General features: G+C 40.7%; 1 protein-coding gene across 1 annotated transcript; it reads left to right on the forward strand.

Moving 5' to 3' along the window:
* The first annotated feature begins 505 nt into the window (after nucleotides 1–505).
* Nucleotides 506–17,765, forward strand: LOC109486802 (structural maintenance of chromosomes protein 3-like). The gene is made up of 37 exons (XM_019790695.1): nucleotides 506–520; nucleotides 1,272–1,347; nucleotides 1,577–1,615; nucleotides 1,855–1,922; nucleotides 2,111–2,182; nucleotides 2,443–2,522; nucleotides 2,730–2,808; nucleotides 3,204–3,321; nucleotides 3,663–3,777; nucleotides 3,976–4,036; nucleotides 4,202–4,282; nucleotides 4,488–4,652; nucleotides 4,972–5,093; nucleotides 5,326–5,470; nucleotides 5,737–5,805; nucleotides 5,964–6,067; nucleotides 6,458–6,557; nucleotides 6,819–6,979; nucleotides 7,212–7,353; nucleotides 7,990–8,140; nucleotides 8,716–8,865; nucleotides 9,073–9,142; nucleotides 9,400–9,481; nucleotides 10,494–10,613; nucleotides 10,955–11,101; nucleotides 11,625–11,733; nucleotides 12,040–12,110; nucleotides 12,470–12,559; nucleotides 12,910–12,996; nucleotides 13,127–13,270; nucleotides 13,513–13,581; nucleotides 13,751–13,843; nucleotides 14,073–14,150; nucleotides 14,408–14,585; nucleotides 15,117–15,223; nucleotides 15,764–15,835; nucleotides 16,869–17,765. Exons 1-36 carry the CDS (start codon nucleotides 506–508, stop codon nucleotides 15,833–15,835), a joined length of 3,630 nt encoding a protein of 1,209 aa, XP_019646254.1. The 3' UTR covers nucleotides 16,869–17,765.
* Nucleotides 17,766–17,897: the final 132 nt, after the last annotated feature.

The raw sequence follows: 17,897 nt of genomic DNA on the forward strand, positions 1-17,897 counted from the left end.
ATGAATTCATGATCGTTCTGCAAAAGTTTAATAACTCTGTTTCTTTGTGCTCCACATCCATGACTCTTTCATATGTTATATCCATATATTCACATAGATATATGGCCTTTGCAGAAGGTACATTGGGACCCTTTGAGACAATTTTCGCGCCATTTTGTACATGCCCAGACTCTGGAAGAGACCATTCACCATCGGTAACTTTACTAGAATAAATGTCACACAGTGTCAATTGACTGTTACCAGTGGCTTATAGAGTAATTTATAATACTTAGATAAGTTATTATTATTTATTACTGTTGTACACGTAACCAGATAAACTTAGCCGATCTTTTAATTCCATGTCATTCAGAGCAATTCTACCTTTGATTGATGGCCCGATGGACTTGTCCCAAATTTGCCGCCATTTTGTTTGTGCGAATTAGGTAGGAGGAGCTGCAAAAATCCATTGTTTTTCCACGATTTTACCTCGATTCGTGTCCACAGAGGATACTGGAAGGTTACAACGATGTACATCAAGCAGGTAAGACTTAGGTTGTGCAAGATCTTGGCCTTTTATACCACGCAAAACGTGCTATTGTTGTGTATGTCTGGTGCATGATCAGAGCACTGATCACTGCAAAGTGTGATGTGACTGGAGATCGATCTTTTCGGGGACAAAAAAAAGTAATACGTATGGTTTTATAATATAATTTGTGCTGAAGTTAAAATGAAGGAAATTAGCCGATTGCCGAGAACATTGTAATGTTGCTGTGAAATGTAAATCGAGGTGGATGCGAAAATTACCTTACCCAAAGTTGTTTTCCCGTATCGTTTATTTGTGAGGAAATTATGTTGTTATGATCATATTTCATATTCATGGTGTTCAGTGAAAGTTCCTGTCTACGCACACAAAATTCGCAAACCAGAGAAACTAAAGTTCATAGGTGCAATATGATAAAATTATGTGTACAATTCATTTGTTTATTTTGCTAGTACCTCATACTATTCAGAGAATTTAAGTGATAATTTGACCCTATCTTGAAAAATATTATTTGATTTTTGTACTGTAGTGATGATTGTACTCATTATGTAATGTTATGAATCTCATACTAGTACGTACAGTTGTGTATCCTTGACACCTGACACTAGAATTCTGAATCAGCTCAGGAAAAGTTGGCCTTGCCTTGCCAACAACATCGACAGTACCATAAGTCTGCAATACACATAGTATTCCTAACACTAACTGACTAAGGTAAATATTAACCAATTTCTGCCCTTCATAAAATCTCCAGGTGATCATCCAAGGTTTCCGTAGTTACCGGGACCAAACCACCATCGACCCCTTCAGTCCCAAGCACAATGTTGTGGGTAAGTCAAATACAATACATGGTGAGATGGCACTGCAATCTAAGCTACCAGGGTAGCTATCATTGCATGGAAGAAGCCATGTCTTTTGAAGGATGTGTAAATTGTTTAGTGATGTACTACTAGTATTTAAGACTTCACTATTGTCTGATACAGATAGGTCTGTGGTACAATTCCATTGTACATGTCTGATTGCTTTGGTAAACTAAAAATAATTTTTTCACATTTGCAGTTGGAAGAAATGGATCAGGAAAGAGCAACTTCTTTTATGGTGAGTCCAATCGTCTTATGTTCAAAGTATCATACAGATACTGACAAAACAGTAAATTATAATTAGCAACTTCTCTATTTCAAAATCTCTTGCATGAATATTCTAAAATATGTGTACTACCGGTAATCCGGTATGCTAAAAATCATTCAAGCTGTGACGTTCAGTCTCATACTGCCAGATACAAACATGTTGTACCAGAGGGACTTTGTAATAATTAGAGTCCTACCTCCCTCTCCCAGCGATCCAGTTTGTTCTGAGTGACGAGTTTAGTCACCTGCGTCCTGAGCAGAGGCAGGCTTTGCTACATGTAAGTCCAGATGGTCGAATTTCTTACAAATTATACTTTTCACCTGGTTATTCACTATACCCTATTGTTTTTTTCTTATGAGAGATGATGAACATGTTGACTGAATCCGTCAAAAACATACTAGCAGTACATGTATATTACAAATGTACATACATAATGTAACTGTTACATGTTCCTCACTTCTGCAGGAAGGCACAGGGCCCAGAGTCATCTCTGCCTTTGTAGAGATTGTGTTTGACAATTCCGACAACAGGCTGCCGGTAGGTCAATTTCTCTTTGTGCATGTTAACAGTGTCTTAATCATAACATCACATGTAAGAAGGTCTCATTAACACTAGTTCTAGAGGGAAACCAGTTGAGCATGTAGAGATAGCTCACTTAGTTGCTAGTATTACAGCTATGATAGCTGTAATACTAGTAACTAAGCTGTAACGTACCTGTGTACATGTATTGCACATTGTACCATGGTTATATGTGTATATATTGTCATTGTGACTAATCCTATTGTTATACCCTACAGATTGACAAGGATGAGGTAACTCTTCGACGTGTCATCGGCTCCAAGAAGGACCAATATTTCTTGGACAAGAAGATGGTCACGTGAGTTGGATATGTGAACAACTATTTTAGATCTCTCATCTGACTGGCTTTGTTTTAAAAAAGTGCATTCTACCTAATTTACAGTGTGACAGAAACAATGTTATAAAACTTGTGTGCAAGTTAGCTTTCTTGCTTTAGAAGTTGAGTATGGTATTTAAGAGGTGAGATATACCTGTGTGTGAAGCAGCAGACTTTGTTTTCTTGCAGTAAGACAGACGTGATGAACCTTCTGGAGAGTGCTGGATTCTCCCGTAGTAACCCGTACTACATTGTCAAGCAAGGAAAGGTAAGGGTTTTATTTCACATTGTGCAACCCCTGTCTCTCTTGCAGTGAGTCAAGTTTCCTTTAGTTCATCAAATGAAATATTTATAAAAAAATGTGCACATTTGATCATTAATGGTAACTATCTAAAATGAAACACAAAAGGCAACACTCACCATAAATTTTCAGTCAAACTCATCAACCATTATGGAGGTTACCTACACAGATGAGCTTTCATTTGGACAAGTCATCATTTCATCATTTGGCTCAGTTTTAGCATGACTAGCTTGACATTGCTTGTCTAGTGTATAATGTAGATACACAGTAGCTCTGACTGTGTGACATTGACCAATGTTACAGTATAGGTTGTCTATATGCTAATGTGCAAGGTTATAGAAGTTTCTTGTTATCTGTTGCAGATTAACCAGATGGCGACAGCCCCAGACTCTCAGCGTCTGAAGCTCCTGAGAGAGGTGGCTGGCACGAGGGTGTACGATGAGCGCAAGTCTGAGAGCCAGAACATCCTCAAAGAGACAGGTACTTCTTTTTACATGTGTTCAGCTCCTTTTTCTTGAATAAATGCTTTAACCACAGCTGCCATACATTTTGGGTTATTTTGCAACAGGGGGCCTGCTCTTTCAATGATGAATGTAGTTATTCCTTTTCACTTTCAATAGGGAACTATTGTTTTGGGTGGGTTTGTCTGTGGGGCTGTGTATGCCTGTCTGATAGGTTGACATCCTGTGGGTGGAGGGAATATTGATTGGCAGAAAGTCTCAGTTGAAGTAGGCCATACAATCTCCTTGTTTGTTCCAATAGATTCACAAAAGCCTAAAATACTTTCGGGGAAGTCAGAAATCTCTGATGTCTTGTTTCAGAGGGAAAGCAGGAGAAGATTGAAGAACTGCTGAAGTACATTGAGGAGAGGTTGGCAACACTGGAGCAGGAGAAAGAAGAACTGAACCAGTACCTAAAATATGACAAGATGAGACGGTAAGACTTCAGTGTTGTTTTTTTTGCCACTCTAGAAATCCTTTTGTGTTTGGCGATAGGTTTCAGGTACGTTTTTCTCTTTTTCAAAGGTTGTTGACTCTTGAACAAATGTATTTCTGTTTGAATACTTGTATCATTCAGTCACCTGACACTGAATTTGTCAGAAATATAAATATTTTTCTTGATATCTCTTTCCAGATCCTTGGAGTACACAATTCATGACCATGAGCTGAGGAATACACGCAACCAGCTAGAGGATGTAAGTCATCTGTATTTTCAGAAATACTTTCAGAAAATTTGCACAAGATAACCCAAGGAAATGATGCTAACTACTTTGGAGTCTGAAAGGTGGTGTATTCATGATAAAAGTAATAACAAACTATCATAATGTCATATCCCATAACATTTGGTCCTTCTCTTCCAGCTTTCCAATAAGCGAGACAAGAGTGGGCAACGCTCACGGGAGCTGCGTGATAGTGCACAGGAAGCAGGAGATAAGTGCAAGGTACTGTATTGTTAGCATCAGTCTGAAGCTTTAGAAAGGAGGACTATTTTCATTATGAATCAACAAGTTGTAGCTTTTGTTGTAAGGAGCTCTCCTTGCTTTTGAAAGAATAATGATCTGTAAAAAGAAGATCCATTCTTGCTTTTATGCCTGTATGCAAAAGACAACAAGATAAGAAATAGTAAACTGACTATCTCCTGCACAGGGACTGAGTAAAGATATCCGTGAACTGAAGGCCAACATGCAAGCATTGGTTGAGGAGAAGGACCAGCTGATGTCAGAGCGGCAGGACGTGTTCAAACGCAGGGCCAAACTGGAGCTGCGTGTACAGGACATGGAGCAGGAACTACAGGGGGACAGGGACAGTAAGGTATGGGATGGTGTTCTGCAAAACTTAACACAATGTTGATACAAGGTTGTATACTAGTGTACAGTAGTATCTTTACATGCATAATCATGCACCAATATGTAGGTACACCAAAGCACCCAATTTAAAAACATTAGGTGCACAGCTCCATTTTTGGATTCACGGAAGTACATGTACACATGTACCCAGTATTTCCAGCCCTGTTATATGAAATGTATTGCCTTTCTGTTCAATCCCATCTTGACACTGAACTCTGCCATGCCTACCTGTGACATCTGTACAAGTCAGAGATAAGGCAGTTTTACTGGTTAATTTTTTCCAGGCCCATGCAGAGTTGGAGCTGCAGAGACTGCAGGAGGAGATAGCTGTACGACAGGAGGAGCTGGACCAGATCACAGAACCCTACAACGAGCTCCGCACCAGGGAGGATGAAGTCACCAACAGGTAAAACATCAAATTTCATAATGTCAGACCGTTGCATGAGCCTTAATAGCAAGGGGTATGAAATTGTTGCTTTGATGGCTGAGCTGTAGATTTGTATATTCTGTTTGTCTGGACAGAGTAGGTTGACAGCATGTGGATGGGGGTCATGACAACCCAAATTTCTTCCAAGCAGTCTGAAATGTATGATTTTTTTTCATTCTTCTGACCTTGCCTCCCCCATACACACCCCCAGGCTTGCCACTTGTGAACAGAAGAGAGCAGCGCTGTATGCCAAGCAAGGCCGTGGGAACCAGTTTCGCAACGAGGACGAACGTGACAGATGGATCAAGAAAGAGCTGAATTCTCTGAAGAAAACTGTCAATGACAAGAAGGAACAGGTCAGGGGCCATTGTTTTTACCTTAGTGTACGCACTGTACCTGTGCTAATAATTTGAGGTTTGGCAAGGTCTGGGCTATCTAAGAGTTTTGGTTGTCTTTTTATATTTCTCTGAGAAATAAGAGAATAAACGTGGGGAAATTGTGCTGCCTTTCTGGAGCTGTATGCTTTCTGATTATTGTGCAGTTTGCCACATTGCTCCCACATTGAATAAGAAAATTTTTGCAAAATTAGACATTGTTTCCTTTTTCTTTCAATCTCAAACAGATTCGCAAGCTGAGGGAGGACATCGAGAGCAACCACAAACGTCAGGAGGATTTGGGAAACCAAACAAAGGTAAAAAAAATCTATGTTGGTATTTTCTGTTCTTATAAGCGACTTCGTGCAGCCAAACAATGAAGGACTTTTGATGGCTGATTCCCTGTTAAAGATCTTACACAGCCATCACTTTCATTAGAAATCTCTAACATACCAGGGACTGCCTTTTATTCCAGCAACGAACAGAGGAGATGGAGAACCTGCGAGGTCAGATGGACGAGCTAAACAGGAAGTACTACGAACAGAAGACACAGAAGGACCATCTACAGAATGAGCGCAAGTAAGGACAGGGTCATGTAGGGGTCTGGGTGTATAGGGTTCCAATTCAGCTAGGTATTGCAAAAATGCACAACGCATGCAACGACAGTAAAAGGTCTACCCTTTGAATCATAGGTCAACTTACAAACTGTAAGACTGATTGCTTCTAATACTACTCTTTGCCACTGAATACTTAAGAGCTGTTGCTGGGTATGTTTTATAGTACCTTATGGCAGGAAGATTTCTGTTGTCACTGTTTTAATGATGCATCTCCCTCTGATATAGAAATGATAAAAGTCATCATTGAAACTGGAAAAATCAGATAAGTTAAAATATGTGCATCCAATGAGGGAGTACATTGAAATAAAGACATACATGTATCATCAGTACCCTGTTTTAACCATCACCACAGCTCCCTGTGGCGCACAGAGAACAGCATGCAGCAGTCCATCGCTGGGACTCGGGAGGAGCTCAGTAAGACACAACAGCAGCTGCGCTCACTCACCGGCAAGGTAAGGAGGAACAAAAGTCATAATACACACACGTGTCCTTTCTACATGTGTTTTCTTCTTGTACTCCAACCCTGAAACTTGTCATGTTAACCAAAAGGAAAAAGGTACATTTGAGTATGACAATCATATGCACGTATCATATAGGTTTTTGATTAGGTCCAGGTAGTCTTCTGGTTAGGGTCATAGACTTCTGTATGTTCTGGGCTCAATAAATAGATAAATACATGTGTCATTGAAACCAAGTTTTTTTGTGTTTTGTAGGCCATTCTGAATGGAATGGACAGTGTGCACAAGATCCTGGACATGTGGCGCCGAGACGTGGACAAGAGGAAGGTCGCCGACGGTTACCACGGCACGATGATCGAGAACTTCGAATGCGACAAAAACTTCTTCACCTGCGTGGAGGTGACAGCTGGGAACAGGTCAGAGGAACAGTCAAATTTTTGAAAGGATAATGGGTTAGATGAAGGGATCAAGACGACAATTAGAAGAAGACGTTTTGAAACAGCCCCCATAATTTATTTTAGATGGTATAGTCCTTGATAGAAGGGGACCGAGCTTATACTACTTAAGTGAAGACATGTTAGCTTGTGTCCATGTTATAGCAAGCTCAGCAGGAGTTATGCCTGATATATATCTTGTGCTGTATTTCAGATTATTCTACCACATCGTGGACAATGCCGACATTGCAACAGAGATCCTGAAGGAGATGAACAAACGGAAGATGCCCGGGGAGTGTAACTTCATGCCACTGAACCGCCTGGATGTCAGGGGCACCAACTACCCGGAGACACCGGTGAGTACTCACAGACAACAGCCATTTTTTCTGACAGTAAACTCACTACATAACCAGTACTTGCCCCATTGAAATTAAAATTAATTTTTTTATTGCAAACTCCTGCCCAACGGCTAGTTGCAAGTACAAGAAGAATATTTAACCAAGAAAGGCAAACAGTAGTAGAAATATTCCATATCTAAAAATAGTATGTCCTAAACCTACGGGGCTTGAATTCATTTCAAGACAGAGGAAGATGGAGGATCTCACTTTTTCTGTAATCTGTTGGTTTTCGGATGTTTAGAAAACCGTAGTTCTCTTTTTTTCTGTAAACATGTGAAAGTTAGGATAGAATTTGATGGCCTCATTGAACAGCTCACTTCTTTCGTGATGAAGGTACAGTTTGAAATGAAATCATTATGATCAAGAAAATGTAACTTATTGTGATGAATCTAATTATCTAGAGATCTTAGACCTTAGATCCTCCCACAACTATTGTTGCATCGGTCGACTACTAGTTCTGACAGAACTTCTCCAGGTACTTCTGTTTTGGGCCACAGCAGACATGTCTTAATCACTGTGGCTAATTTTGTTTGAGAGTCTTCTCTAAATGAGCGTAATGTTGAGGCTTGACAAGACGTACCACCTGTTGTACAGGATGCTCTGCCCATGATCAACCAGCTGCGCTTCGACCAGAAGCTGAACAAAGCCTTCCAGCACGTCTTCGGCAAGACCCTGATCTGTCGCAGCATGGAGGTGGCCACACAGTTCGCACGCACACAGAACCTGGACTGTATCACTCTGGAAGGTTTGGGCCGCATTTCGTTATTGCTGTAATTTGTCTCTGCCTGCGTACAATTAGCTATTAAGACCATTAAGTATCATACAAGCTGGCCCTATCTATTTATATGTACTATCCGTGTATATATGTTTCTACTGATGGTGTTTTACAAGGCATACCGACTGGGTGTGTTAATGCAATACACACTACTATGTTACCTCTCTGTGAAGTATTTATTTAGAGTTGTCATGAGGAGTATTCTCTATTAGTATTCTCTATGAGTATCCATTCACTATTGTGCAATTCTGTGCATATATTCTACTGTCTGGATGATGATGATGATGATGATGATGATGATGATTTCTCTGTATGATGATGATTGCACTGTCCATGACCATTGTGACCTCCAATTTGACCTACATGTTCCTGTCAGCATGCTGTTTCCTCCCTCACTTTCTGTGACTCTACCCAATTGAATTCAATAAACTATGGTCATGCAAGCAAACACACTAAAAACAATACCTCCCCACACAGAGGTATTAAAACAAGAAATTATTCGATCATCATGAGATAATCCCATGTTCCACCCTGTGTGTATCCAGGTGACCAGGTAAGTCGTCGAGGGGCCCTGACTGGTGGGTACTACGACACACGGAAGTCACGGCTGGACCTGCAGCAGACCAAAGTCTCCCTGACGCAACAGCTGGAGGCGCAGGAGACGGAGTACGAGATCATGAAACAGAAACTGGACGGTATCCTTCCTTTGCAAGGGAAGTGGTAGTTGAAGAAAGTGTCAGTTTTTAAAATTTATGTAGGGTTTTTATGTACAATAACCACTATTACTCTCTGGTTGACAAGAGCACTTAAAGCTGAAGCCTTTCTTTAAGACATGTACTTGTAATTCTGCAGTCTTGTATTGTATGTTGCTTTTTCTGTATGAACCTTGACTTGTCTGTCAGATATTGAATCCAGGGTGACCAATGTGCTCAGTGAGATGCAGAAACTGGAGACTAGAAACAGCAAAAACAAGTTAGTCATCTGATTCTAATTTTATCAGAAGTTAGAAGTATCAGGATATGCTGAATGATGATGAGTCACAAAAAATAAGATTTGGAACAAAAATCTAACACTACGATGCTGTGTTTTTTTTTTCATCAAACGATTTGACAACTGGGAGGACTTCGTTCACTTGTGTTACATAAGAAGTACGGCATGATGCAGAATTTAAATTTTATCACGATTTAACAATGTACCTTTGAGATGAACCCTACACTTTGACTCCCCAGGGACACATACGAGAGAATGCGCAGCGACATGCGGATTATGAAGGAACAATTTCAGGCCTTGCAGAGATCTCTGCAACCTAAGGTAGACCTTTGCTGACGTGATATGACTGCCCCCCCCCCCTCCCACCTGTAGACAGCTGCACTGCCACCATCTTCCCAAGCATGCTGCCATTTCTGTCACTGCACACTTCTACTGTAGCTATAGACCTGGGAGGGTGATGGGGAGTTGGTCAAAAATGGGGGGAAGAATAGTTCTGCAGGGTGGATCTCTAAAGAAAAGATTGAACACACAAAAAAAAGATGACTAAAAGCAGAACTAGAAAGCTGAAAAAATTGCACCATTAGAATTTCCCTCCATTTTTGGTCAGTCCTTATCGCCCCCCCACTCACAGCTATTCACACAACCATCTCCAACTACTGTAAATGCATTAACTTTCAAAGTGGTTTTTATTTCGCAGTATGAAGGAATAGACAGTTTTCTTGGTGCTTGTATTTCACGGTTGGAACAATTCGGTGTTGTGATTTTGTGTTAAGTTATCACAGAGAAAAGCACAAAAATGAAGCCACTGCAAAAGTTTCTGCATTTACAGTATCCCAAGTAGCAAGACCATTCTGCCCTTCCCTTCAACCTCAATACATTGCCCTGGTGTTGTGCTTACAGAGACACATATGAGCAGATACGCAGGGATGTAGCTAACCTGAACAGGGAGCGCAAACGCCTCCGCCTTGATGACCAGCTACATGAAATGGTGTGGTGACTGTTGGAACCTGGGTTCCGTTCAAACAAGTTAAATTTTCTTGTTCGGTTCTGTTCAGTTGGGTTCAGTTTCTGTTAATGATTGAGAAAGCAAATGTTCAAATTGGTCCATTCCAAGTCACCAATCAGGAATTCCATTCATTATTTCTGCTGTCATATTGTTATAATAATTAATTCTACAAAATTTAGAAGCCCCTAAAACTTCTCCATTCTTATTACTGCCAAAAAGTGCATTTGTGCATTGATTCTGTTGTGTCCAATTTTGATGAGAACAACTTTTTATCTTGATACATCTGTGTACAGTTTGAAATGCCCTGTGTGGATGTTGTGTGTGTAGGAGCGTAGTCTGAACAGTCAGCAGTCTGAGCTGGAGGCCATGCGGTCCACCACGGAGTCCCTTCAGGCAGAGATGGGCACGTCTCTCATGTCCCAGCTGACTGTGGACGACCAGAGAGAGGTATGGTCACGCCACGTTGTCTATGTTCATGATTGTGGTGCAGTTTTAGACCTGTAGACCAGTCAGATAACTAATAGCGTAAGCTTCAGTTGTTCCTGACTTGCTCCTATCTTGCATGATAGCCATCCCCATGCCATTAGCACCAAGTTGGACTCTACTGTTGCTGAAACAGTGGCCAGTAAACCTCATCTTACTTAATCAGATATTTTTGTGTTGGCCCCATTTTTATGTTGTAAACACTTCTCCACATCTTCATAAAGCAGCCATAGGCCGTTTCCCAGTTTAGGAAAGACTGTTTAATAGTCTTAAAAAAAGTCTTAAAAGCTGACTGTGTTGTGCAGGTGGACAGTCTAAATGATGAGATTGCAGCCCTGCGTCAGGAGAATAAGGACGTGCTGAAGAGACGGTACGACCTGGAGCAGCGTAAGAATAGGCTGGAGAACAAGATCACTGACAACCTGATGCGGCGCCGTGAGCAGCTACAGATGGTGAGACTCCACAGTCTTGTACACTTGTGGAAACATTGCACAAACTAGATACACAAGAGCACTACCTCCATACTATATACCAACATGTACAGCTTCCCTCCTATTGCTACATCCATTTTTTACTCCCAGGTATGGGCTGAGCTGTGGGGTTGTTTGTTTGTCTGAGTAGGTTGAAAGCACATGGGTGGAGGAAAAATTGGCAGGCAGAATGACAGGTCAAAAGGTCAGACACAAGGAAATGGGGGTGGACAGCATGTGGGTTGGAGAAGATTGACAGGAAGAATGACAGAAGGTCATTTGGCTTGAAGGTCACAAAAACCCAAAATACTTGGAAATCTGTTGTTTGCAGTTTGAATCAAAGCTGGCAGGCAGTTAAACAAGTCACACAATTTTTGGTTGGAATGATGTGTTCAAATATTTATCATTCTAATGCCTGGCATAACGTTGGTTGGAGCAAAACTGCCAGATTTGCTGCATCTTAACACAATACATTACTGACAGTAATTTGCTGATTTTGCTGTAGGAGCTTCAAGACATTTCTGTGGAGAGTAAAAAGTCACGGTTGGACACAGCCAGGGAGGAGCTGAGCACCCTGGCCAGAGGCATGGAGTCAGCAGTCACACGGCTGGACGGTGGGTCACTAACAGACGTCTCAACAGCTGTCTTAAAATTTCTCGAGATCAGTAGGGTACAAAATCACCTGCAAAAATTCTTAAGAAAATGAGCCTTCATCAAGCTAAGTCAGACATGGGAAGACATAGTTGTGTTTTGGAAATAATGTGGGAATCTCCCAGATATTCAACTTACATGTAGACTTACATTGTATATACGTTCTTGTACAAGCTAGTGGGAAAGCAGCTTCTGTAAGCTAAGACTGGATGATAGAATTGGTACCTTCTTTTTTCTAAGATACATTTTTGTAACTGTATTCCTTGCAGACATTGAACGAGAGGTTGACCACATGAACAGGGACCTGTCCGAGTTGCAGTCTAGCCTGGAGGAATGGAAGGTAAAATGTCTGTTGGGTCTACATCTCAGATACAAGCAATCTTGGACGACTGTAGAGAACTACATAGTTGCTGCAGTTCCCAAAAAATAACAGCAAGGGCACCCAAATCTACATCACTCTGTAGCCAGAGAGCTATCTGCCTCTGAATAATCATCATACATTTGTAGTCTTTTACATTCCTTTAAATAAATTGGTAATAAAGTAATTCAAGCTAGAATTTAATAGCTGATTAGTGCACACACTTTGATCAATCTTTGATCATCCCTGATGTCCCTGTTCAAGATTGACCAATCACTCCCACAGAAGTGCCATATGATTGTCTTCTGCAATTCTTCATCCTTGCACTTTGTTTCCTGCAGAGAAAGGAGGTTGAGCACTCGGAGAGAATCAATGATGATGCCAAGGAGCTGGAGAAGATGACCAACAAACAGAGCCTGCTTCTAAAGAAGGTGTGTGTTCTGGGGTCAAGCTACCTTTTGAGTTGTTCTTGGATCCAAAAGCTAATTACATTTTGTACCAGTAGTTGGTATTTTATCTAGATAACGTAAGAGGGTAGACATTTTTTTTTCAAAACTCCTTTCCTGCCTTTAAGTGCTATATCCCAATGTGTCCAGTTATTTTTGAAAATCTGTAAAATAGTGTATATTGTGCTAATAGTTCCAGCCATCAAAGGCTAAAAGTTTTGGATATTGTATTGATGTATCATTAATTCTTTGTTCCTCAGAACTTAAGACAAGCTGTGAACGTTGTCTTGACAGTTATTTATTTTAGTGGTGATCATGTCTGTTTTGTTTCACAGAAAGAGGAGTGTATGCGCAAGATCAGGGAGTTGGGCTCTCTCCCTAGTGACGCTTTTGAGAAATATCAGAGTCTGTCCCTCAAGGCAGTAAGTCTAACTTCAAGTTCTTAGTGCTGTTGCTTTCAACTTCATTGACATGCTTTTGTTTTGCGCATTCAAATTTCAACCATGTAAAATAAAATGTGTAAAGAGAAGTTAACATGTTTTCTTCCTATAGTTGTTCAAGAAGTTGGAGCAGTGTAACCAGGAGTTGAAGAAGTACAGCCACGTGAATAAGAAAGCGTTGGACCAGTACGTCAACTTCTCGGAACAGAAGGAGAAACTGCTGAAGAGAAGGGATGAGCTGGACAGGGGACACAGGGTACTGTCTTCACTCTTACGTAGTCTGTACTTCTGTTATTTGGATGTTAGGGACAGGTACTGTCCATGGAGTCATTGGCAAAGTTGTCAACAACAATGTGATGGTTAAAAATCAGAGATCAAAATTTTGTAGCAACTTTGAAACTGTTAAACAGCACAACACAGGTTTTCTGTATTTATTGGATCCCATATATTGTTAATGTGGAATTATTATGAACACATTTTCCCCTCCCTTTTCTGCAGTCTATCATAGAACTGATGGATGTTCTGGAGCATAGGAAGTATGAGGCTATCCAGCTCACTTTCAAACAGGTAAGTGCAGCTTCTTACTCAGCCTTTTATGTGTGGGATTGTTTCTTGGGAACCTTACACCAAATGTTTTCATCAATTTAATAGCTTAAAACACAATACTACTGTGTAACTGAATATTATTATTATGTCATAATTATGCATTGTAATGAATTGATTTTTTCTTTGACAGGTTTCCAAGTATTTCAGTGAGGTGTTTGAGAAGCTGGTCCCAGGAGGAAAGGGGAAACTGATCATGAAGACAGAGGCACCAGAGAACCCAGAAGTAAGAACTGTCTGTCATAAAGAGAAGAACAAAAACACTAACTTCCCTGCACAAGAACACTAAATTGAGTATAATTTTTCAAGAGACTATCCAAGCTCAATTAAACACGACTGACTGCATTGTCTTCAGAAATTAAATATTTTGAATGGTATTTGTGTTATACTGATCTGTAGTCCTGTTTGTACCATTACCTGTTGCTGAAGTTTAACATTGTTTTTTTTCACTAAAGGATCTGGAGGGAGGCAGCCAGGCGTCATCTCAGACCAGTCTACCACCTGTAGAACAGTTCACAGGGGTGGGCATCAAGGTGAGACAACGACAACTTCAACATTCACAATACAGTACAAAGTAGAATCATAGAAAGTGATGTTATTAGCATAAAAGTGGTAGTACGCTTAGTGCCTCCCACAGCTACCCCTGGCAAGGGACCGGTAGTCGGTAAGTTCTCTTAGATTGCTATGTCAATCAAAGTTGTTCCCCAGAAGTCCAGAATTGCTGCAGAATGTCAGTTGTCTCTTGCTGAATGGCACATTTAAAACACACATCAATCCTGTCTCCTGCCAGGTGTCGTTTAACGAGCGTAACGAGGGGATGAAAGAGATGCAGCAGCTGTCGGGTGGCCAGAAGTCCCTGGTGGCCCTCACCCTCATCTTTGCCATCCAGAAGTGTGACCCTGCACCCTTCTACCTGTTTGATGAGATTGATGCAGCCCTGGACTCCACACACAGAACAGCCGTAGCACGTAAGAGGATCATGCTATACTGTCAGATTCTACTGATTTCATATTATAACATTGCTCGCACCTCTGGGCTGGAGCCCCAATGAACAGCCTACAATACTTAGACTGTATTCAAAGGAGAATTTGTGTGACCATTGGACGTCATCTGGCCTCAAAGATGGACTCTCCTTTCCACAGACAAAACGTCTCCTACAAATGTTTTCATTGTTCCTATGAATTCTCACTTTTTGTTCCATCACTGAGAGCTTTTCAGCCTACCACTTGGTTCTCTTCTAGCTCACATCTTTACACTGTCCAAATACATGTACATGTACCAGTCTCTAACTAAGTCTTTCTACACCGACAGATGCAAAATTAGGGAACTCTAGTCCTGACCAGTGTTTCTCTCTTGAACACAACTCACAAGCTTTCAAAACCAACGTTCACTGCCATCTTCTAGTATAGTCTCCTATACCTCCCACCAAATTAGTTCAGTGTCCAGAAGTGGTATTTCAGCCTGTCATAGACAAACTGGTCTGTCCTGTCCCTGTACAGAGATGATCCAGGAGCTGTCCTCCGACGCACAGTTCATCACCACAACCTTCCGTCCTGAGCTGCTGGAGACAGCAGACAAGTTCTACGGAGTCAAGTACAGGAACAAGGTAAGGTTTACTCTCACCACCAAACTTCTAATCCTCTGAGTTCTGACAGTTTCTTTGAAAAGTTCTGGAAAATGAAGCTCACAGCAACAAGGTTTTGGGATGTTCTGCTTGATAAATAAGCCATAGGATTGCAAATATTTTTGTTTTCAAATTTTATTTTATTCAATATGCCCTCACTATGTGTGATGTTGAATTGATTTTAAGAGTTTGATATTTAATCTAATTCACATAGTATACTAATACGTTGTGTATGATATGTATCCACAGTTGCAAACTGCACAACTGGACCTGAGTTACTTGTAATTGTAGGGGTTACATGACATCTTGAATGCCTCTGTTACTAACCCAGTACTTTTGCAGGTTTGAGATCTAACAGTGTTTCCATGTAATGTAACCAGCTACCAGATGACTGCAAAACTGGTGTTACACAGAAAGGCAGTTTTACATGTTGATTAACACAGATACATGCACGTGTGTAAAGACAACTGACATTGCCATGTATGTTTGTACTTACATGTACCTACTATTGTACCACGTCAGGTCAGCCACATAGAAACCTGTGTCAAGCTGGATGCCCTGGACTTCGTGGAAGATGACACCACACGCCAATAGGTCTACATGTTCTTCCTTATGTAGTATAGTAAACTCACAATGCACTACAGCAACCACACAGACCCCAAGGGTGCACATTGCTTTCTTGTCTGATTCTTCCTTGCTTATACTTTTTTTTTCATTCTTCAAAGAATAGCTCACATAAAAGTTGAACTCAGAATTTGAAAATAGGCCATATTGTAAATGTACTTGGGTAGCTGAAAACATCTGAGTTAAAACCATATACATTGTAGCTGCACCTTTTCTTCACCTGACTACATCCATGTATTGTAACTTTTTCTTTGCATCTGGTGAACTGCTCTATATGTAATTGGATATTCAGAAAGAGATACACATGTACTGCAATTTTGTTTTAAACATTCATGTTTCTAAATGATTTCTGTGCCGTGTTTGTGCATGAGTAAAGGGGTTCACTGACTACTTGCACCCATGGAGTTCATACACAACTTACAGTTTGTCCTCAGCCGTTGTGAGTTCTCTCCAACAGGCAAGGTCGGCTGGCAGACCAGCTTGGACACTCCTGACCTGTCCCACAGCCGTACACAGGTGTACATGTGCAGGTGGAGATTGCAGGCCTGAGTGGTACATGACATGCTGCTTACTTGTACATACTGTAACAGCTGTTGTGACTTCTCTTCTCAGCTCTCTCTGTGTCACACTGTGGGGAGCACTTTTTGGAAAAGAGACAGGCATGAGATTGCCTTGTTTCATTACAATTACAAGCATTAGATTTGTTTGATTTGGCCTTATTACAACCAAAATCTTGGTGCTTTTAAGATCACATCTGGAAGCTGATGGCTCTTGAAATGCAGAATTGTGCGCTGTATTAAAGTACAACAATGAGTGCTCCCCTCATGTGTGACAACAGTTTTGCCACCACAAATTCAAAAGTTTAGAATGGAGGTAGCCCAGGACACATCAAGCAGACTGGGGGTAACTTAATGCTCACCAGTGGAGATTTGAGGCAGGACTAGTGGAGACAGGGTTCCTTGTTGTACTGCATACTCAGTCATGTCTGTCTCTCACACAACAGGTCAGCCACATCGAAACAGTCAACAAGGATGAGGCTGTGGAGTTTGTGGAAGATGATTCACCACACCACTGAGGAAGCTAAACCACCACCGTGTTATCAACTCAACAGTCTTGTCCAATATCAGGCAAAATACTTAAACATAAGTCCACATCACATTCCATCAATACGTCCTTGCTGTTCTGAAGTAAGTTTGGACTGTCACACAGTCATAGCTGGCTAAAAAAGCAGCTGGTTCTTCTTACTGACTTCTCAATTGAACACTTGTGAACATGAGAATCCAAAACTGGCATCAGGTCATGTACAGTCAGATGTTTTGGTTGTGTTTGGTTCAGTTGTAGACACTACAACACCTCAAGTGAATTCTACTGTATGTTATGACTATTGTGTTTGAGATGAGAAGAAAGAGAAGCATTAATGTTGTTCATGTGAAAGGTAAATTGTATTCTGTTTCAACTCTTAGGCTTATATTGTACTGAAGTAAATTTGAATCAAGATGTAGTGGTCGACACTTCCATTCCATGTTAAGTTGTGACACTACACAATGCATGTCTTGCTAGTATAAACATGGATTTTAGTTAAAACACTTGATGAAAGAATAGAAGACGCGATTTTGGCTGGTCAAGTTTGCCAATTCTGAACCAGTCATAGTTATGTTAGCTGTAGTTGATGCCATGTGGTAGAGTTGTTATGTACATTAACAAGACAACATTCCAAACAGTTGATAGTGTGGGTATCAGGGCATGTTCCTAGCATTATAAAGTTCTAGTTTATTAAAGTTGGCAAGTTTTCTACTTATATGGTAATCATGATTATGTAAGATTGTATCTGATGATGTTTAGGATCAATATACAGTTGTATTTGCAATATCTCAGAATAAATGTGTTGACATTTTGACATTTTTGTTCTTTGGTACTTGTGTTCCACAGCTGTGCTGATGTGAAGCGATAAAAAGAAAATAGTACCAGTATTTTTCTCCATTAGGTGGTGGTTACATTTGGGTATTGGATCCAAATAGACAAGCATACAGAC

Source organism: Branchiostoma belcheri, unplaced genomic scaffold (assembly GCF_001625305.1).
Source record: "Branchiostoma belcheri isolate BF01 breed outbred unplaced genomic scaffold, Haploidv18h27 scaffold83, whole genome shotgun sequence".
Classification (NCBI taxonomy): Eukaryota; Metazoa; Chordata; class Leptocardii; order Amphioxiformes; family Branchiostomatidae; genus Branchiostoma; species Branchiostoma belcheri.

Excerpts from the sequence above, each read along its gene's own strand:
- LOC109486802 (XM_019790695.1), top strand. Across the intron at positions 1,616-1,854 it reads AAAGAGCAACTTCTTTTATG|CGATCCAGTTTGTTCTGAGT; the intron begins GTGAGTCCAATC and ends TCCCTCTCCCAG. Across the intron at positions 7,354-7,989 it reads CCAACTACCCGGAGACACCG|GATGCTCTGCCCATGATCAA; the intron begins GTGAGTACTCAC and ends CCTGTTGTACAG.